The sequence below is a fragment of the Phodopus roborovskii genome, unplaced genomic scaffold, assembly GCF_943737965.1.
Source record: "Phodopus roborovskii unplaced genomic scaffold, PHOROB, whole genome shotgun sequence".
Lineage (NCBI taxonomy): Eukaryota > Metazoa > Chordata > Mammalia > Rodentia > Cricetidae > Phodopus > Phodopus roborovskii.
The window spans coordinates 32234012-32255134 of NW_026126433.1; the positions used below are offsets into that span (position 1 = coordinate 32234012).

Below are 21123 nucleotides of genomic sequence, written 5' to 3' on the forward strand. Positions count from 1 at the left end.
GTCTGATTCCATCACAAGATTAGTAGCCCACAGCTAATAAGAGCTATATTTTATACAAATCTAAAACCCCAATCATTCATATAATGTTTAGCATACAAATAAATGTCCAAAATTTTGAACAAAGCATTCCAGTATCACTAGAAAATTAATATTAACACAACTACCATGAAATAATTAGAAGAAAAGCTTCCCACTGGAATACTTAAATTTATGAGACATAGTTGGAAGGAAATATATAAAAATATGTAATAGTCTGTACTCACAAAGTAAGGAATTTTATGCTTACTCTGACACATTTCTGTAACATTCTATTTTTTTTTTTTTTTTGAAACAGTTCCACTAAAATCAGTAATGAATTAGGGCTGTCCACGGTCCTGACTCTTTTTTCAATATTGTGCTTGAAGCACTAGCTGGAGCAATAAGACAAAAGAAGGAAATTAAAGGGATACAAACAGTAAAAGAAGTCAATCACTATCTGCAGATGATGTGATGCTATACATTAGAGATCCCCAGAATTCTACCAGAAAACTTATAGAAATGTTGAACAATTTCAGCAGTGGAGCAGGATACATAAATAACTTTCACAGACCAATGGCTTTTCTATATTCTGTAGACAAATATACAGAGAAAGAGGTTGTGGACACATTCTCATTCACAATACTCTCAAAGGAAATAAAATATCCAGGAGTAAACCTAAGCAAGTAGATGAAGACTTATACAATGAAACCTGTTAATCACTGAAGAAAGCAATAGAGAAAGACACTAGAAAATGGAGATATCCTGATGAGGTGGTCCTTCTGTATATATGTTTCTCTTATTGGCTGATGAATAAAACACTGTTTAGCCAATGAGGCAGGAAGATAGGCAGGACTAGGAGAAAAGGAAAATCCTGGGAAAGGTAACATTCTAAATCACAAAGTGAACGTTTTCATTAATGGCAACATCAGAAGGTACTTGGTTTGCTGTCTTCAGAACAAATACCAATCCCTGATCATGTATCATTAATCTCTTAATGGCATTCCTTAAAGAAATATAGTAAATATTCTCATTGCTAGGTACAAACTTGGAAAGGAAGATGCTTCGAAGAAAACAAGCATCATCACAGCCCTCAGTTGACAGTACATTAAATAAGTGAAAGGTGGGAGGCAAACATTGTAGATGTTTGTTATAACCGTATTTGTTATTTTAGGCTCAAGGAAAAGACATCTTCCTAAGAAGCCAAATAAAGTAGATTGTACTGTCACCGCAGGTTCCTTTTATGTACTTTCATCCTACAGAAGATTGTTAGGCAGAAATTTTCCTAATCTTCCCTTCATAAATATTTTTGAGGATCCAAATTTAATTAATGCTCACACAAAATTAAACCCTGACAATATAACAAAGTTTTAAAATAGAAGATTTTTTAAAATATAAATAACTGTCTTCTATACTTGATTAGGTAGGATGCTTAAGGTTGTCATTACCATATCCAGTAAATGCATGTCACTGTTCTTCACGTTTCGACCTGGGCTTAATAACATTCCAAAACATCTGAAAATATTGAGAAAAAAAAGGAAAAATAAGGTATCAAGAACACAGAAGCCCAGTAAGCAAAAGTCTTTTCATAATAACTATACAATCTAAATTTTATACTCACAAACAGCTTTGCTTATTTTTCCTAGAAACAATAAATAAAAACCCCAACATACACGACAAAAATTATTCACAAATCAGAAAAGTTAGTTGCCAAAATTCTCAGGTATGTATTTTATAAATAAAAATAATAAAAATCAGAAATTGCCCTAAAATTGCAATTAAATAATTTATTTAAAGTTAATAAGTTATGATATGATAGTAAGATATAATTAGTAGAAAAATAAAAGATTTTATTTGCCTAATAGTTATTCCAAAATGACAGATAATAATTAACCTAGGTAAGTAAAATAAAAGTACTTTTAAAATAAGAAAAAGAGACTAGCTCTCTCTGTATCAAGCCAGATTAATAAAATAAAATTTTATAATACCCTGGCCTTCAAGGTTCATGTTGACCATGTAGCATGTTAGCATTATATATGCAATTGAGAGAAAAAATAATTACATAAATCTCATTACTAACTGCACTATCATACTGATGTCAATAGTATCTAATACATGATTAATAATTATTACCTACTATCTATGCTTTCTGGTGTTAATATAGCTTCAGGAATCCTATTAATACTACTTTATTTGGAAAAAGTTTTCCAAAAGCTCTAAATTTCCACTTTTTTTCCCCTAATTTCTAGGCTTTTAATAGATGTACTAGATAGGCTATTAATAGATGCACATGTCCAGATCAGTTAAACAATGCACTCAAATTTGTATTGCTATAAACAGGTCTCACAAATCAATAATCACCGTAACCTGTCCAGAGTGTCATTCTGCCAATTCATACTCACACTTAATAGCTATTTTAACCATAGAAATCCTAAAATATAAAAACATGCTATGCATGATTTTATATAGGGAGTAAAGAAACTAAATAAAACATAAAGCTTATAAAATTTCAAAATAGTGCCAGAAGTTGGATATATAGCTCAGGAGTAGGAAGGCTGATCCCTAACAACATTTAAGGAAAAAAGTGTTGAGTTTTGTACACATAATCTACTCTTTCCTGTTATACAAAGACTTGTTTTCCTAGCAGCACATTTTTACACAAAGTATGATTCCAGTAAGTAGTGATTATACTTGCTGCAAGGCAGGGAATGCCTTAATCAAGGCTTCCTTTTGATGTCCAGCAAAGACCATGCCTATAGTCAACATAAAGCAGATAAACTCAGAAAATAATTTTCCAAACACATTCTTGTACCATTGGAAACAAAGTTAAAAACAATTTGTTCTAATATTCAAAATTTTAACTTACACGATCTCCTTTACATTTATGAATGAGCTTCTAGATTCTAAGTTTTTTTTTTAAGTTACAAACATTTAAGTACTGTAAATTTTTTTAAAAAAATTCTATTTCTCAAGGCTCCTGGTTAAACCAATGCCAACAATTTTCTTACATATCCTCTTTTCTTTTGATGGTTTTAGAAAATATAAAGTATCATACTATTACTTCTCAATCACTTAGACATAAAACTAGAAAACAAGAGGGATACAACATAGGGACTTTACTTCCTCCAGCAATAAAATTAGAAATTTCTTGTCAGACACTAGTAGTCATTTTCAAATTTAAACTTCATTAAAACACATAAGACTTCTTATAGACACCACAAAAATATCTATTAGGAGGAAGGCAGGAACTAACACAACACCTAATGTCAATATTAAATGGTTCTTTGGGGATTTCAGAGCATTCAAATTTCTTTAATTAACTCTGTGGGCAAGGCAGGAAAGGAAATGGCTGTCTCACCTGTTTTCTCAATGAGTGCACAGTCCAACAGGAGAGAAAAGTAAGTAAACAGGCAATTACTGTCAGATATGGTAAGTTCTATGATGTAGTAATGACAAAATGGCTGACTGATTGGTTGGTTTGTTTTAAAGACTTAATTTTATTATCAAATTAGAGAGAGAGAGAGAGAGAGAGAGAGAGAGAGAGAGAGAGAGAGAGAGTTTGTAGAGGCTATGTGCTTGTGGTGGTAGATTCCCTTAAACTGGAATTACAGGTGGATGTGAGCAACCTGATGTGGGTGCTGAGAACAAAGCTCAGATTCTTTTCAAGAGAAGTATGCTCTTAATTGCCAGCCAGCTCTCCAATGCTTGCCACTTGCATGCATGCATGCATGCATGCATGCATGCTTGCTTGCTTGACTCACAAGTTCTGGAATTACAGCTCTGTGTCACCATGACCAGTTTGTACTGGTTCTGGAGACAGAACTCAGGACTTCACAAACAGACTAGCAAGTATTCTAACAGTAGAACTACATTCCCAGCCCATTACAAAATGTCAATAAAGTGAAGAGCAGACATCCATATATTACCTTTAATATTGCAAAGAGATAGACCAAAATTTGATGTCAAACATCCTGAGAATGAAATTATGTTAACCCATTAACAATAATTATAATCATTATGGTACAGCCGTTTTTGCCAGACATACTATACTACTGTTTTTATATTTCCAAACTGACCTCACATATCTAAATAATAAAATCAATTTTCAAGAAGAAGTTCTTGTCCAAAGTCAGACAACTGTAACCCTGAGTTACAGGATTAGGAGTTAACCCTATGTCTCCACTACAAAACGCTATGGTCATTGATTCATAGTTGGCACCCAGCTGGGTGATCATTAGACAAGACTATAAACTCCCTTTTATAGGTCCCTGAACTGAAAAAAAATGTGACTGGCTTACAGATTTATTGTAGGTATGCTTACCTCTTCTGTCATACTCTCCACTTCCCGTTCTTTAGTTCTAGGCCCCTGCCATGTTATCCCAAGTTACCCTCAAACTCATTATCCATTGCCCCAACCTTGAACATTATCAAGGCAACAAACATTAAAAGCCTCATTTTCCACATTTCCAAATACAAATATCACCTGTGCTCATTATGTTAATGTAAGGTGGCATGAAAAACACTTCCAGTGAAAGTGAACTGTAAACTATAACATAGTTCAAATTATAGATTACTTATAAATTACCACTAAGAAAAGATCTACCTTCCATAATACTTAGAATTTTTACTTAAAAATATGACTTTCACCAGCTTTATCATTGAGTTGCTATCTATTACACCAAAATTCATCATTTCTAGCACTGCTTTTAGCATTAATTATTGGAAATGTGAAAAAATTGAATCTAGCATTAATATCTTGCAATAGGAAATTTCATAAGGAAAGTAGGTGTTTATGCAAATAGCTGAGGCACATTAGTCACTTCTGTTAATTCTGCAACTGACATTAAAAAAAAAAATAACTTCTCAAAATCCAAGCTTGTACATGCCAATCAAGGGCCAGCCTTACAAGATAACTAATTCTTTTCTACATAAACCTATTTTGACATTTATATTTTAAATATGTCTAAGTAAATAGATTAATACAAAACAATAATGCCTTTGTTTAACATAATACAGATCCATGGAAGAATCATTCCATTTAAAACAACTGAACCAAGCTATATGAAGTTTTCAACAGACACCATAAAACAACAACTACCTATACTATAGTGGAATTAGTCACCTATATATAAGCCTTAAAGAGAACAAGAAAATAATATTTAGAAAAAATACCGCTCTTTCCCCCCCACCCAAAATCCTCCCCCCCCCACCCGAACTCCCTGGGTTGGCCCCTGATCCTGCTGTTCCTGTCTCCTGTCCCCATCGAGAGCACCCTTGGAGCTCTGATACACCCCCACCCATCCCCACCGCGAGCCTATCCCCCCTACCCTGTGCCCTACCCTACTCACGGTCCTGCCGCTCTGGTTGAGCACTGGGACAGAGGGTGGACCCAACAGTCCACCCTACTTCGGAGACTTCTTAGAGCAACTCTGAACAAAGGAGACCTGACTATCCACAGGGGACCACACATAATTTCCCCCCTCCAGTCCTCTGCTGGAGTCCCGGACCCCTCCCAGAGATCCGCCTATCACTGTGGGACCACCGTGAGTATCTGCTGGCATCTTCTACTGGATCCTCATCCTTGACCCCATCGCTGGGTCCCTGTCTGCGGAGAAACCTCCTAGAGAGCTTGGACCACACAAAGCTACAGATATTGAATCTCAGACACACAAAAGCCCACCAGGGAAGTACCATAGAGAGAGGGGGAGACCCCACCAACACCTACTGGAAGAAGCTATGGGAAGAAGGCAATACAAGAAAACACCTAACAGACCCCCAAATCCTGGCCTCTGCCAAAGAACGAGGTCTCAGCTGGAGAGCGCCAGTTTCCAGTGAGATCGCACTATCCTGCAAAACCTTCTCAAGTTCCAGCTCAGCCCTTGTCCTCTTCCGCCAGCTATTGGCCAGAGGTGAGTCTGGGCCCAATCAGGGCTGCCTGTCCCCTACAACCTCTTTTCCCCCCTCCCCCGCCCAAACTACCTAGGTTGGCCCCTGATCCTGCTGCTCCTGTCTCCAGTCCCCATCAAGAGCACCCTTGGAGCTCTGATACACCCCCACCCATCCCCACTGCCAGCCTGCCCCCCCAACCCTGTGCCCTAACCCACCCACGGTCCTGCCAATCTGGTTGAGCACTGGGACAGAGGGTGGAGGCAACAGTCCACCCTACTTCGGAGACTTCTCAGAGCAACTCTGAACAAAGGAGACCTAACTATCCTCGAGGGACCACTCACCTGCTTGGTCTCTGACCCCGCCTCCAGTCCTCTGATGGAGTCCCAGGCCCCTCCCAGAGATCCCCCTATCTCTGCGGGCCCACTCGGAGTTCCTGCAGGCAAGATCCTTGACCCCCAAATCCTGGCCTTTCCCAAAGAACCAGGTCTCAGCTGGAGAGCGCCAGTTTCCACTGAGATTCCACTATCCTGCAAAACCTTCTCAAGTCCCAGCTCAGCCCCTGCCCTCTTCCTCCAGCTATTGGCCAGAGGACCACTGTGAGTACCTGCTTACATCTTCTGGATCCTCATCCTTGACCCCATCCCTGGATCTCTGTCTGCGGAGAAACCTCCTAGAGAGCTTGAACCACACAGAGCTACAGATATTGAATCTCAGACCCACATGAGCCCATCGGGGAAGTACCATAGGGAGAGGAGGGAGACACCACCAACACCTACTGGAAGAAGCTATGGGAAGACAGCAATACAAGAGAACACCTAACAACAGAAAGACAAACATGACACCACCAGAATCTAGGGAATCTACACCAACTAGAACGGAATACAACAACAAAGCAGAGGAAGTAGAAGGGAACGACTTAAAAATTACCATCATAAAAATGATAGAGGCCCTCAAAGAAGATGTGAGAAAATCCCTTAAAGAAATGGAGGAAAAACCAAACAAAAAAGTGGAAGAAATGAACAAATTCCTTAAGGAAAGTACAGAAAGCCAAGAAAAAACAATTAACCAGGTGAAGGAAATGGTTCAAGACTTGAAAACTGAAATTGAGAAAATAAAGGCAACACAAACGGAAGGAATGCTGGAAATTGAAAAGCTGGGCAAAAAAATCGGCAACGACGGACACAAGCATAACCAATAGAATTCAAGAGATGGAAGAGAGAATCTCAGGTGCAGACGATAAACTAGAAGAAATAGATTCATCGACCAAAGATAATCATAAATCCAACAAATCCTTAACACAAAACATCCAGGAAATGTGGGACACCATGAAAAGGCCAAACCTAAGAATAATAGGCATAGAGGAAGGTGAGGAAGCCCAGCTCAAAGGTGCCGAAAACATATTCAACAAAATCATCGAGGAAAACTTTCCAAATATGAAGAAGGACATGCCCATGAAAGTACAAGAAGCATACCGAACCCCAAATAGGACCAAAGAAAAAAGACCCCTCGACATATAATAATCAAAACACCTAGCATACAGAATAAAGAAAGAATATTAAGAGCAGCAAAGGAAAAAGGACAGGTAACATATAAAGGCAGACCTATAAAAATTACACCTGACTTCTCTATGGAAACCCTCAAGGCCAGAAGGTCCTGGATAGGTGTTCTAAAAGTATTAAGAGAACACGGATGCCAGCCTAGGCTACTATATCCAGCAAAACTCTCAATCAATATAGACGGAGAGAACAAGATATTTAATGACAAAACCAGATTTTCCCAATATGTATCTACAAATCCAGCCCTACAGAAAGTATTAGAAGGAAAACTCCAACCCAAGGAAGGTAACTACGCCCAAAAAAATGTACGCAACAGATAATCCAACTACACCAGAAACCAAGGGTGAAGCAGAACTAATATATTCACAATACCACTGCCAACATCAAACCTAAATCAAACAAGCATCAACAATCAATGGTCCTTACTCACCCTCAACATTAATGGTCTTAACTCACCTATAAAAAGACACAGACTAACAGAATGGATACGAAGACAGAATCCATCCTTCTGCTGCATACAAGAAACACATCTTAGCTTCAAAGATAGACATTACCTCAAGGGTAAAGGGTTGGGAAAAGATTTTCCACTCAAATGGAAATAAGAAGCAAGCAGGCGTAGCTATCCTAATATCTAACAAGTTAGACTTCAAACCAAAATTAGTCAAAAGAGATGAAGACGGTCATTTCATATTCATCTCAGGAGAAATCCATCAACACAAAGTCTCAGTTCTGAACATCTATGCCCCTAATACAAAGTCGCCCACATTCGTAAAAGAAACACTACTAAAACTCAAACCTAAGATAAAACCTCACACACTTATAGTGGGAGACTTCAATACACCACTCTCAACACTAGACAGGACCACAAATCAGAAACTCAACAAAGAAACAAAAGAATTAACAGAAGTTATGTCTCAACTGGGGTTAACAGACATCTATAGAACATTCCATCCAAAGACAAAAGAATATACCTTCTTCTCTGCTCCACATGGAACCTTCTCTAAAATCGACCACATACTAGGTGACATAACAAACCTCAACAGATACAAGAGAATTAGAGTAGTCCCCTGTATCTTATCGGACCACCATGCTTTGAAATTGGAATTCAACAACAACACAAATAGCAGAAAACCTGCAAATTCATGGAAACTGAACAATGTGCAATTGCACCACTCCTGGGTCAAAGAAGAAAGAAATTAAAGACTTTCTAATATTCAACGAGAATGAGGATACAACATACCTGAACTTATGGGACACCTTGAAAGCAGTGCTACGAGGGAAGTTCATTGAACTAAGTGCCCATACGAAGAAAACAGAGGATAGTCACATAAGAGAATTAACAGCCCAACTGAAAATCTTAGAACAGAGAGAAGCGAATTCACCCCGCAGGAGTAGACGCCAGGAAATAATCAACTTGGGGGCTGAAATCAACAAAATAGAAACCAAGAAAAAAATACAAAAAAAAAAAAATCAATGCAACGAAGAGTTGGTTTTTTGAGAAAATCAACAAGATAGACAAACCTTTATCCAAATTAATGAAAAAGCAGAGACAACATGCAAATTAACAAAATCAGAAACGAAATGGGGAACATAACAACAGACACAGAGGAAATCTAGACAATTTTCAGGTCATACTATGAAAACCTGTATTACACAAAAATTGAAAACTCAAAGGAAATGGACAAGTTTCTGGATAACTATCACTTACCAAAATTAAATCAAGAACAGACAAACAACTTAAATAGACCTATAACCTGCAATGAAATAGAAGCAGTCATCGAAAGCCTTCCAACCAAAAAAAGTCCAGGGCCAGATGGATTCAGCGCAGAATTCTACCAGACATTCAAGGAAGAACTAATACCACTACTCCTCAAACGGTTCCACAAGATAGAAACAGAACGTTTATTGCCAAACTCTTTTTATGAGGCCACAATAACTTTGGTACCCAAACCTCACAAAGACACAACTAAGAAAGAAAACTACAGACCAATATCCCTGATGAACATCGATGCAAAAATACTCAATAAAATTACTGGCAAACCGAATTCAAGAATACATCAGAGAAATCATCCACCATGACCAAGTAGGCTTCGTCCCTGGAATGCAGGGATGGTTTAACATACAAAAATCTATCAATGTGATCCACCATATAAACAAACAGAAAAAGAAAAACCATATGATTATCTCCCTAGATGCGGAAAAAGCCTTTGACAAAATTCAACACCCTTTCATGATGAAGGTCTTGGAGAGGTCAGGGATAACAGGAACATACCTAAACATAATAAGAGCAATATACAGCAAACCAACTGCCAACATCAAACTGAATGGAGAGAAACCTAAGCTAATTCCTCTAAAATCAGGAACAAGACAAGGCTGCCCTCTCTCTCCATATCTCTTCAATATTGTACTAGAAGTTCTAGCTAATGCTATAAGACAACAAAAGGAGATCAAGGGGATCCAAATTGGAAAGGAAGAAGTCAAACTGTCTCTATTTGCAGATGATATGATAGTTTACATAAGCGACCCAATAAACTCTACCAAGGAACTCCTACAGCTGATAAACACCTTCAGCAAACTAGCAGGATACAAGATAAACTCAAAAAAATCAGTAGCCCTACTTTTTTCAGACGACAAAGAGACAGAGAAAGAAATCAGAGAAACATCACCCTTTACAATAGCCACAAGCAACATAAAGTATCTTGGTATAATTCTTACCAAACAAGAAAAAGACCTATATAATAAGAACTTTGTGGCTCTAAAGAAAGAAATTAAAGAAGATACCAGAAAATGGAAAGATCTCCCATGCTCTTGGTTAGGTAGGATAAACATAGTAAAAATGGCAATCTTACCAAAAGCAATCTACAGATTCAATGCAATCCCCATTGAAATCCCCCCACAATTCTTCACCGACCTTGAAAGGATAATAATCAACTATATATGGAAAAACAAAAGACCCAGGATAGCCAAAACAACCTTATACAATAAAAGAACTTCAGGAGGCATCACCATTCCTTACTTTAAGCTCTACTACAGAGTTATAGTTCTGAAAACAGCCTGGTATTGGCATAAAAATAGACAGGTAGACCAATGGAATCGAATTGAAAATCCTGATATTAATCCACGCACCTATGAACACCTGATTTTCGACAAAACAGCTAAAATTATACAATGAGGCGAAGACAGCATCTTCAACAAATGGTGCTGGCACAACTGGATAAGGGTATGTAGAAGACTGCAGATAGACCCATGTCTGTCGCCATGCACAAAACTCAAGTCCAACTAGATCAAAGACCTCAACATCAATCCAGCCACATTGAACCTCTTAGAAGAGAAAGTAGGAGGTACCATTGAACAAATTGGTATAGGAGACCGCTTCCTGAACATAACTCCAGGGGAACAGACACTGAGAGCAACAATTAATAAATGGGACCTCTTCAAACTTAGAAGCTTCTGTAAGGCAAAGGACACAGTTGACAAGACCAAACGGCAGCCCACAGACTGGGAAAAGATGTTCACCAATCCTATATCTGACAAAGGGCTGATCTCCAAAATATACAAAGAACTCAAGAAACTAGTCAACAAAACACCAAATAACCCTATTTTAAAAATGGGGTACAGAACTTAAGAAAGAATTCTCAATAGAGGAAATCAAAAAGGCTGAAAGACACTTAAGAAAATGCTCCACATCCTTAGCTATCAGGGAAATGCAAATGAAAACAACTTTGAGATACCATCTTACTCCTGCCTGAATGGCTAAAATTAGAAACACCAATGATGACTCATGTTGGAGAGGATGTGGAGAAAGGGGAACACTCCTCCAATGCTGGCGGGAGTGCAAACTCATACAGCCATTCTGGAGATCAGTTCCTCAGGAAAATGGGAATTACCACAAGACCCGGCAATCCCCCTCTTAGGCATATACCCAAAGTATTCACATCCATGCAACAAAGACATGTGCTCAACTATGTTCATAGCAGCACTATTTGTAATAGCAAGAACCTGGAAGCAACCTAGATGCCCCTCAATTGAATAACGGTTAATGAAGATGTGGCACATCTACACAATGGAATACTACTCTGCAGAAAAAAATAATGGTATCTTGAAATTCGCAGGCAAGTGGATAGCACATGAAGAAACCATCCTGAATGAGGTAACCCAGTCACAAAAAGAGGAACACAGTATGTACTCACTCATATATGGATTTTAGACCTAGATCAAAGGATCACCAGCCTATAATTCACACCACCAGAGGAACTAGGATACAAGGTGTATTCTAAGAGATTCATATAAAGTCCCTCAGAGAACTGGGAAGGGACAAGTCCCCCAGAGCTCATGGGAAGCGGGGGGGGGGGGGTGAGACAGCGAATGGAGAGAGGAGGAGGAGAAAACAAGGGTGAGGAAAGGAAAACATGTGCGACCAGGATGATTGAGCCTGGTTAGGAATAGAAGACAGGAGAGAGAGAGAGACAGAGACAGAGACAGAGACAGACAGAGAGAGAGAGAGAGAGAGGGAGAGAAGAGAGAGAGAGAGAACATAAAAGAGGGAGCCAATATTGGTTTGAAGATAAAACTGAACACAAAGAAAGGTCTAGAGAACTACAAGACTTCTCCCAACTAACAATTTGAGCTTCCATGGAAAGGCTATCATAAATGCCCTTCCCGGAGAGTGAGATCAACAACTAACTTCTCCATGGAGCCTCAACTAATGCCGGTTGGAAACAGGAGCAAACACCCATACATAAACACTGAGTCGAACTAGAACCCAGATACAGATGGAGAGGACAAGACCAGGCGGCAGAAACACATACAGACAGCTTACCTGAACAAGGAGGAGCTAACAGCCACTAGACTGATAGCTGGGAAGCCAGCATGGGACTGACTCAGGCCCCCTGAATATGGGTTTCAGCCAGAAGGACTGAGCACTCTAAGGGACCTCAGACAGTGGAGCCAGGATGTATCCCTGGTGCACAAAAGGACTTTGCAAACACATCCCCCATGGAGGGATAACTGCCTTAATCTAGAGACAGGAGAGAAGCCCTGGTCCCTACTTCATATGACCTGTCAGATCTACATGACCCCAACTGGATGGCATTCCCCTACATATGGAATTGGGGTGGGGGATGGGAGGGGAGGGTGGTTAGAGTGCATGTGAGAGGGCAGAGATGGTAAAAGGGAGGGAAGGAGGGAGGGAGGGAGGGAGGGAACTGGGATCGACATGTAAAATAATAAATTAAAAAAAATGCTTTGACTCCAAAATTTAAGTTCAAGGACAAGTTACTGGGGAAAAGGATTTCTATTTTTGTTTCCACAGAAAATGAAAAACTGTGGATTCCTCCCAGACTAATGTGGTTTGATCAAGCCAGACCGCCTGAAACAGAGTACCAGGTGATCCTACATTCCAAACAGCTGGACAAAGTAGCCTTACAGACTACAGCCAGGATTTCTGCATCTTCTTCGAATCCCCCATGACAGCGCCCCTTACCAGCAGGAAGTAGTTTGGAAAGAACAATGCCCAAATTCCCAAACATTGTCTATAAATGTTTATTTTCATTTAAATGGACTTTGTTATATAAAATAAATTAAAAAAATATTTAAAAAAAGAAAAAATACCAAAAAGATAAATAAGCTTAAAATTAACTAAAAATAGAAAAAAAAACATTATGTAAAGCACAGAAAATAGGAAAATAATAATGAAAAAAATAACATGAGAAAAAAGATGTTTAAAATACACTAATAGAAATAGAATAGAAATAAAATAGCAAAATAAATATGTAAAGAACAAATGCAAGCTTTTTACTTACAAGAAAGAATGACAAATACCAGAAAGATATATCAGGGCATAAAGGCACTCAATAGTGGCCAAGCTTGAAAACCTGAAACTGAGTCAAATCCCCAGCTCACACACGATGGAAGGAGAAAACCAACTCCTGCAAGATTTCATATCTGAACCCGAAAAGGGCACCTTGATTACAGTGGTTTGAATACGATGTGTCCCATAAGTCTGTGCATTTGAATACTTGGTCCCAGTTGGTGAAACTCTTTCGGAAGGGTTAGATGGTATGGCTTTATCAGAGGGGTTTGTCACTGGGGACACAGTCTTTGAGGTTTCAAAAGATTCCCACCATTCCCAGTGAGCTGTCCACCTGAGGCTGAAGATATGAGCTATCACCTGCCTTCACTCCACCACCATGCAGTCTAATGCTCCAGAACCATAAGCCCAATTAAACCCTTTCTTTTATAAGTTGCCTTAGTCATGGTGTGTTATCACAGCAATAGAGAAGTAACTAATACACTGGTATACACACACATGCACAAATTAAAATTTAATTTTAAAATCCTTAGCCATCAAAGAAATGCAAATCAAAACAACTCTTGAGATACCATCTTACTACTGTCAGAATGGCTAAAATTAGAAACACTAATGACAGCTTATGCTGGAGAGGATGTGGAAAAAGGTGAACACTCCTCCACTGCTGGTGGGAGTACAAACTTGTAAAGCCATTTTGGAGATAGTATAGCAGTTCCTCAGAAAAATGGGAATCAGTCTACCACAGGACCCAGCAATTCCGCTCTTGGGCATGTACTCAAAGATCCAAATCCATGAAACAAAGACATCAGTTCAATAATGTTCATAGCAGCATTATTTGTAATAGCAAGGACCTGAAAGCAACCTAGATGCCCCTCAACTGAAGAATGGAGAAAGATGTGGCACATTTACACAATGAAATACTAGTCCGTGGGGGGGGGGGGGAACAATGGAATCTTGAAATTCTCAGGCAAATGGATGGAACTTGAAGAAACCATCCTGAATGAGGTAACCCAGTCACAAAAAGAAGAACATGGTATGTACTCACTCACATATGGATGTTAGACATAGAGCAAAAGATCACCAGCCTATAATTCACACCACCAGAGAAACTAGGATACAAGGAGGAACCTAAGAGACTCATATAAGGTCCCTCACAGAAGGGGAAAGGAACAAGATCTCCTGAGCATATTGGGAGGGGAGAGAGAGACAGTGAGTGGAGAGGAAGTTAGGAGAAAGAGAAGGGGAGGAGAAAAAAACAAGTGGGACCAGGAAGGTTGAGTCGGGAGATCAATAGACAAGAACAAACAAACAAAAAAAAAAAAATATCATAATAGAGGAAGCCATTACAGGTTTAGGTTTGAAGAAAAATACTGACTCTAGAGAAATGTCCAGAGACCTACAAGGATGACCCCAACTAACAGTCTGAGCAACAGTGGAGAGGCTACCTTAAATGCCCTTCCCTGATAATGAGATTGATAACTAACTTATATGTCATCATAGAGCCCTCTCATCTAGTAGCTGATGGAAACAGAAGCAGACACCCACAGCTAAACACTGTGCCGAACTCTTGGAATCCAGTTACAGAGAGGAGTGATAAGAAAATGGGGTCAAGACCAGGCTACAGAAACCCACAGAGACAGCTGACCTGAACAAGGGGGAGCTCATGGACCCCCAGACTGATAGCTGGGAAATCAGCATTGGACAGACTCAGACCCCCTGAATGTGGGTCTCAGTTAGAAGACCTGGGCAGTCTAAGCGACCTCTGACTGTGGACCCAGGATGTATCCCTGGTGCATGAAAGGACTTTGGGAACACATTCCCCATGGAGGGATACTCCCTTAGGCTAAAGGCAAGAGGGAGGGCCTAGTCCTTACTCCAAATGACTTGACAGATTTTGATGATCCCTCATGGAAGGCATCACCATCCCTGTGAGTGGGGGCGGATGAGATGAGAGGGAATTAGGGGGCATGGGAGGAAGGGAGAGGGAACTGGGATCAATATGTAAAATAAGAAAAATAATATATATATTATATATATATTGTTAAGAATATATATATATATTCTTAACAATTCACCTAACATCATTAAGTAGTTGTCTTAAACCCCTATAAAATGAAAATAACATTATTAGGGTTTTTCTCCTTCTTCCCTTCAAAGGTTTCAAAAATCTTTGTAAATTATCTTTTTCTTTTCCAATGCTTCCATTAACGTGGCTGAAGAGACGACTCAGCCATTAACAGCACATACTGTTTTTCCAGAGCACCTCAGTTTGACTCCCACCATCCTTAACCACTTGGAATGTCAACTCCAGAGGAACCAACTCATCTAACATCTGCAGACACCTACACTCATACGCACATACCCACCACAGACATATAGACATTATTTAAAATGATTTAAAATTAGAAAGAATCATTTACTGTAATAGAAAGATAATTATAAAGGGAAAGTATCCCAAGTAAAAGCCAACTAGGAAAGAATGGAGAGTATCCTTTCCCGGACACTCAGATCTTCCTATAAAGGCAGAAGTGATCACAGCCCTTTGGATAGCAAAGTTTGCTGGATTCTCTGGCAAAGTCAGTATGCAGGCAGCTAACTGTGGCAGGCAGAACACCAAAGAAAATCAAAATTCATGATGCCAACACATAAGCAAGGTGGTACAGAGTCTGGAATATACTATGTCTATATCGAGAGGTTCACATGAGTGCCTCATGGAGAGACAATATGCATGTGCAGTTAGCATACTACAACATTTCCAGACCTGTAGGAAAATGAGAAAAATAAACATAGCACATATGAAGGCAAAATACCTTCTTCCTGAAGTGTCCCTTCAGCACCCTCTACTGTCACTGTTGAATATTGTCTTTGCTGAAAATGGAGTACTGTCTAAGTTCCATGGATCAGGTATGAGAGATTTGGAGACAAAAATAATCTGACAACTGATATTAGGAATATTATAAATATTCCACAGATTATACATATATTTTAAGCCATCACATTGTAAAATTTGTACTACTAAATAGGAGCATCCTATTTACCAAAAAAAAAAAAAATCTACAAGAGCACCGAAGAAGTCTAATGTCTACAGATTTTATTAATGGCAATTTCCTAACTGTGATACTGAACTATAACTGTGTGAAAGGGCTACTATTAAAGAAAATTGAGTACATGTACATGAAACCCTTCTGTAATACTGATACAATTTTTCTGAGTCTATAGTTTTTCAAACTAAGAGTATTTTTTTTTTTTTTATTAACCCCACCAGGTAGGGAAGCACATACCTTAAATCCCAGGAGTCATAAGGCAGAGGCAGATGGATCTCTGTCACTTCAAAGCCAACCTGGTCTACACTATAAGCTGCTAGCCAACCAGAGATACATACACAGTAAGTGTCCTTTTCAAATGACAATCCAAAACAAACAAATCAACAACAACAACAAGTATACTGAACGTTCTATGCAGTAGAAAGTGTGGCTGGCACTTTAGAGGAATGTGAAGAGCACACTACCTAAAATTGGACTTATCTCCTCTCTACCATTCCCACTTAGAATTTACAAAGCCCAATAGGGTAAAGTCCCCACCAAGCTGCTCATGAGTCACTTGCTTACTGCAGTTCCTTGGTGTGACCTGGAATCTAAAATATCCTACCTTTATACTTGTCAGGACCCAGCAAGGAAAGCTCCTCCTGAGCGTTGTTTCTGAACTTTATTTCCAATGAGGATTATAAGCACTGCCACAAGACTCCTATGTCTCAGTAGAGGGACCTCAAGGATCCTGACTTAGTCCCAACTCTATAGAAGGAATAACCAGAGATCACAGTCCCAATAAACATCTGCATATACTGGAAAGGGTCTAGGGAAGATCTCAAAACACCCCTCAGTCTTGGAGTGGCAGCTGGTTACTCAATCTTTCTCCTAGTGAGTAAGGAAGGACCTATCCATACTCTGCAATTCTAGGAATCTAGTTCATAATGAACAATGAACATTATATCACATGCACAAGTGACAACATAAGGACAGAAGAAATAAAAGAGGAAACACGGCATCTAAAAAAGGCAAACAATAATTATAAAGGAATAAACTCTAATTTATAAGAAATTTAAAATGAATGAAAAATAATGCTCCCAAAGAAACTCAGAGAGATGCAAGAGAATTTAAACAAATAACACAAAATAAAAAGATACTGCAGGATATGAATAAGAAACTCACTACACAGAAATTACCTTTAAAAATCAGAAATGTTGGAATTTGAGAACTCAACTATGAGTTCTCAATCATAGAAAGCTTCCATAGCAGATCAAATCAAATAGAATTTCTGTACTTGAAGACAGTTGTAAAAAAGGCAGGGAAAAACAAGAAAAAAAACCTACAAAATTAATGCAACACACTGCCAGATCATAAATATGGATTCTGGTGATTCCAGAAGATGAAGAAAAGGAAAGGGGCAATGAAAACGTTTTTGCAAAACAATGGATGAAAATTTCCAAATCATCAAACATGGACATGAACATCTAAGAAGCACAAATATCTTAAACCAGATACAACTAAAGTAGAAAAATAGAGCCTTCACAAAGACATACTATATTCAAATAGCAAACAAAAGAAAAATATCAAGTTATATGTAATGGAAAGTTCAATGCATATTTCTTAATAGAGGGAAAGATAGTCAAGCTACATAAAAAAAAAAAAAATACTACACCAAACAAAATTATCTTTAAAACTAAAGGAAATATATAGATAAGCAAAAACAGAAGGGATTTATCACCACCAGGCCAGCATTCTAAGAAATACTTCAGGGAATCCAACACTAGAAATTAAATGATGATGAGCAATATCACTTAACTAATTCACTAGAACAACAGATGCATCTAAGAAAGGAAAGTGAATTAAATGTGTATCAGAAAACTACCTAATCACAAAGAAATACTAAAAGAAATGGAAGGATCAAATTTTTATAAAACAAGCAGAATGTTACCATCATGATAGAAAGTTCATGCTTACAAACAACATAGAATAAGAGTAGATTAAATTCACCACCAGAAGACATATGCTGAATGAATTTTTTAAAAGAAAAACAAAATACCAGCTGTAGGTAATGATAAGCATAGACTAACAATAAAAAGCTAGGGGAAAAAAAAGTCATGCTAATGAAAATAGAAAAAAAAATAAGCATGAGTAGCAACATTATCAAATAAAGTAAACATTAAGGAAATGTTAAGAAATAATTAAGGTCATTATTTATTAACAAAAGGGACAGTTAAACAAGATGCAACAAGTATAAACATGTATTTTCCTAACATGAAACCCTCAAGTACTATTAAATAAAAAAAGGAAAAAGCACATACGCCAGTCTTCAGCTCCCACTTTCCTGTAGGGCCAGATGATCCAAACAAAAAGTCAACAAGCAAACATTTAAATTGGGACATATACAATGAATATATATGAAAACATTCAGCTGCTGAATATAAAATTTTTATTATCAGCACATGGAACATTCTCCTGAGTAGACCATATATCAGGTCACCAAACAAGTCTCAATTACTTTTTTAATTTAAAATTATAAATCCCCAAGTACAGAAGTTCTACAACCCAAAATGGACCAAAAGCCTTAATGTAGGATTTGAAAGACTGAAACTTGCAATGGAAAACAAGTGAAAATATAGACACACATCTGGGCATGGAGGTCCATGCCTATAATCTCAGCATTCAGAAGGCTGAGACAGGAGAATTGCTATCCTGTCTACATAATGAGTTCCAAACTAGTCAGCACTTCAGGGAGTGAAATAATATGTTCCAAAGATCAAAACAAAAAAGTGATGTAGGTAGAGGCAAAATTTCCCTGAATATGACTCTAACAGCCCAACACTTAACAGCATAAATTGTACATGAAATTGCATCCAAATTAAAACTTAAAAGGTTTCTGCATAGCAAAGGAAATAATTACCAGCATAAAGAGACTGCCTACAAGCTGTAAGAAAACCTTTGTCAGATGTCTGTCTGCCAGGGATAATATACAGAATATATAAATAACACCCCCCCCAAAAAAAATCAAGCATCCAAAAATGGAAAATAACCCAATCAATAAATTGGAAAATGAATTGAGCAGTGCAAATAACCGATAATTACATGAAAAAAAATGTTCAACACACTTATTTATTGTGAAAATGCAAATCAACAATAAATTGAGATTCCATCTCACTCCATTATGAAGAAATCAAACAACAAATAGTAGGAAGAATTCAGTGGGAGAAATAAATCCCATATTTTGTTGGTGGAAAGTCAAATTAGCACAGTCACTATGCAAATTAGTGTGGAGATTACTCAGTATACTATAAATAAAACTATCATGTGATCCAACTATACCACTCCTGAGTATATACAGGGAAAAAATACCAAGTCAACACACAACCTATAACCAATTATATAATCAGCCTATTCATCCACTGATGGATGGATAGAGAAAGAAAATACAGGGGCTAGAGCAATGGCTCAGTGGTTAAGAGGACTGGGCTGCTCTCCCAGAGGACCTGGATTTAATTCCCAGCACCCACATGGAAGCTCACAACTGTCTGTAGCTTCACACAGACCTATGCAGGCAAAATACCAATACAAATAAAAATAAAGAATTTTAATTAAGTTATTTTAAATATTTTTAAAAAGAAAATATGGCACATAAATATAAAATAGCTTTATTCAAACACAATGATAAATAAAGGTGTGCCACACAGAAAAATAACAGATGTTATAGTGAGTGATGGTATCTCTCTCAAAACTGTGCTGTTTTTTAAACTGTAACATGCATGACACTGGCAACTTCAGCTGCCAGCTGGCCCCCTTCAGCCACATTAGCAACAGAAATTTTTGGTTTGTTTTAGTTTTTCTCAAGACAGGTTTGCTCTGTGTAACCCTGGCTGCCCTGGAGCTCACTCTGTAGACCAGGCAGCAGCAGTTTTTGACTGCAGTTGCCTCCCAGGAGCAGAAAATACCTTATGCTCTTTTTCTCCAGTTGGCAGCTTCCCTGGGTGGGTTCTTTCCCTGAGGAAGCCCCTCCCTTAATTCCACTGCAGATCTGGCCTCTTCTTACGGGCACTAATCTTAACAATTGCAGCCTCTCTTCCAGTATAAGCCCTGACTATAACATTAATCTTGTCAGTGTTCCTTTCCTCTCCAAACTGTACAAATTTTAGTTCTTTCTGCCCTGGTTGTTTTGTATTTATTGCAGACTTGTGTAAAAGTAGTCATTAATATATGTGTGACAGTCAATATTAAGTATCTTGAAGTCACCTCTACCAATAAAATTCATCTAAAATTAATCAATTTAGCCTCAGACAGATTCTTGGGACAAAAGAAAAAGCAGCCATATTCTTTATCAAAAAAAAAAAAAAAATCCACAATAGCCAGGGGGTGGTGTTGCACACCTTTAATCCCAGCACTTGGGACCAGAGGCAGGCAGATCTCTGAGTTCCAGGCCAGCATGGTCTACAAAGTGAGTTCCAGGAAAGTCAAGGCTACACGGAGAAACCCTGTCTCAAAAAACAAAAAATCGTAATAATGGTCTCTAGCCCATTTACTAATATTGTTCCCCTCTTAACCCTCCTAAACTGAATCTGGACAGTCCATACAGCTCTCAACTACTGGTTTTCAGGCTTCTATTAGAAGGATTAAGCTCATTTTACAGTGTTTAATTGTACTTTAAATTCACAGCTCCAAAATCCGCCACAGTCCTCAAAAAAAAAAATTTTTTTTTAAATCACAGTCAGGTCTGTCACAATAGCCCATGCTCTGATAACAACTTCTATATTATTTACTCTTCTGCCTCTGTGATCAAACACTATGACCAAGCAACTTAAAGAAC

The 21123-nt window shown here is 38.2% G+C and overlaps 1 protein-coding gene across 3 annotated transcripts in view; it reads right to left on the minus strand.

Annotated features, from left to right (window-relative positions):
- The window catches only part of Rabgap1l (RAB GTPase activating protein 1 like), a 569277-nt gene that overhangs the window by 467811 nt on the left and 80343 nt on the right, over window positions 1-21123 (minus strand). For all 3 annotated transcript variants that reach the window (XM_051186069.1, XM_051186071.1, XM_051186070.1), the window contains exon 8: window positions 1464-1530. In XM_051186069.1, coding sequence (XP_051042026.1) covers window positions 1464-1530 — 67 coding nt within the window. The remainder of the gene's footprint in view (window positions 1-1463; window positions 1531-21123) is intronic.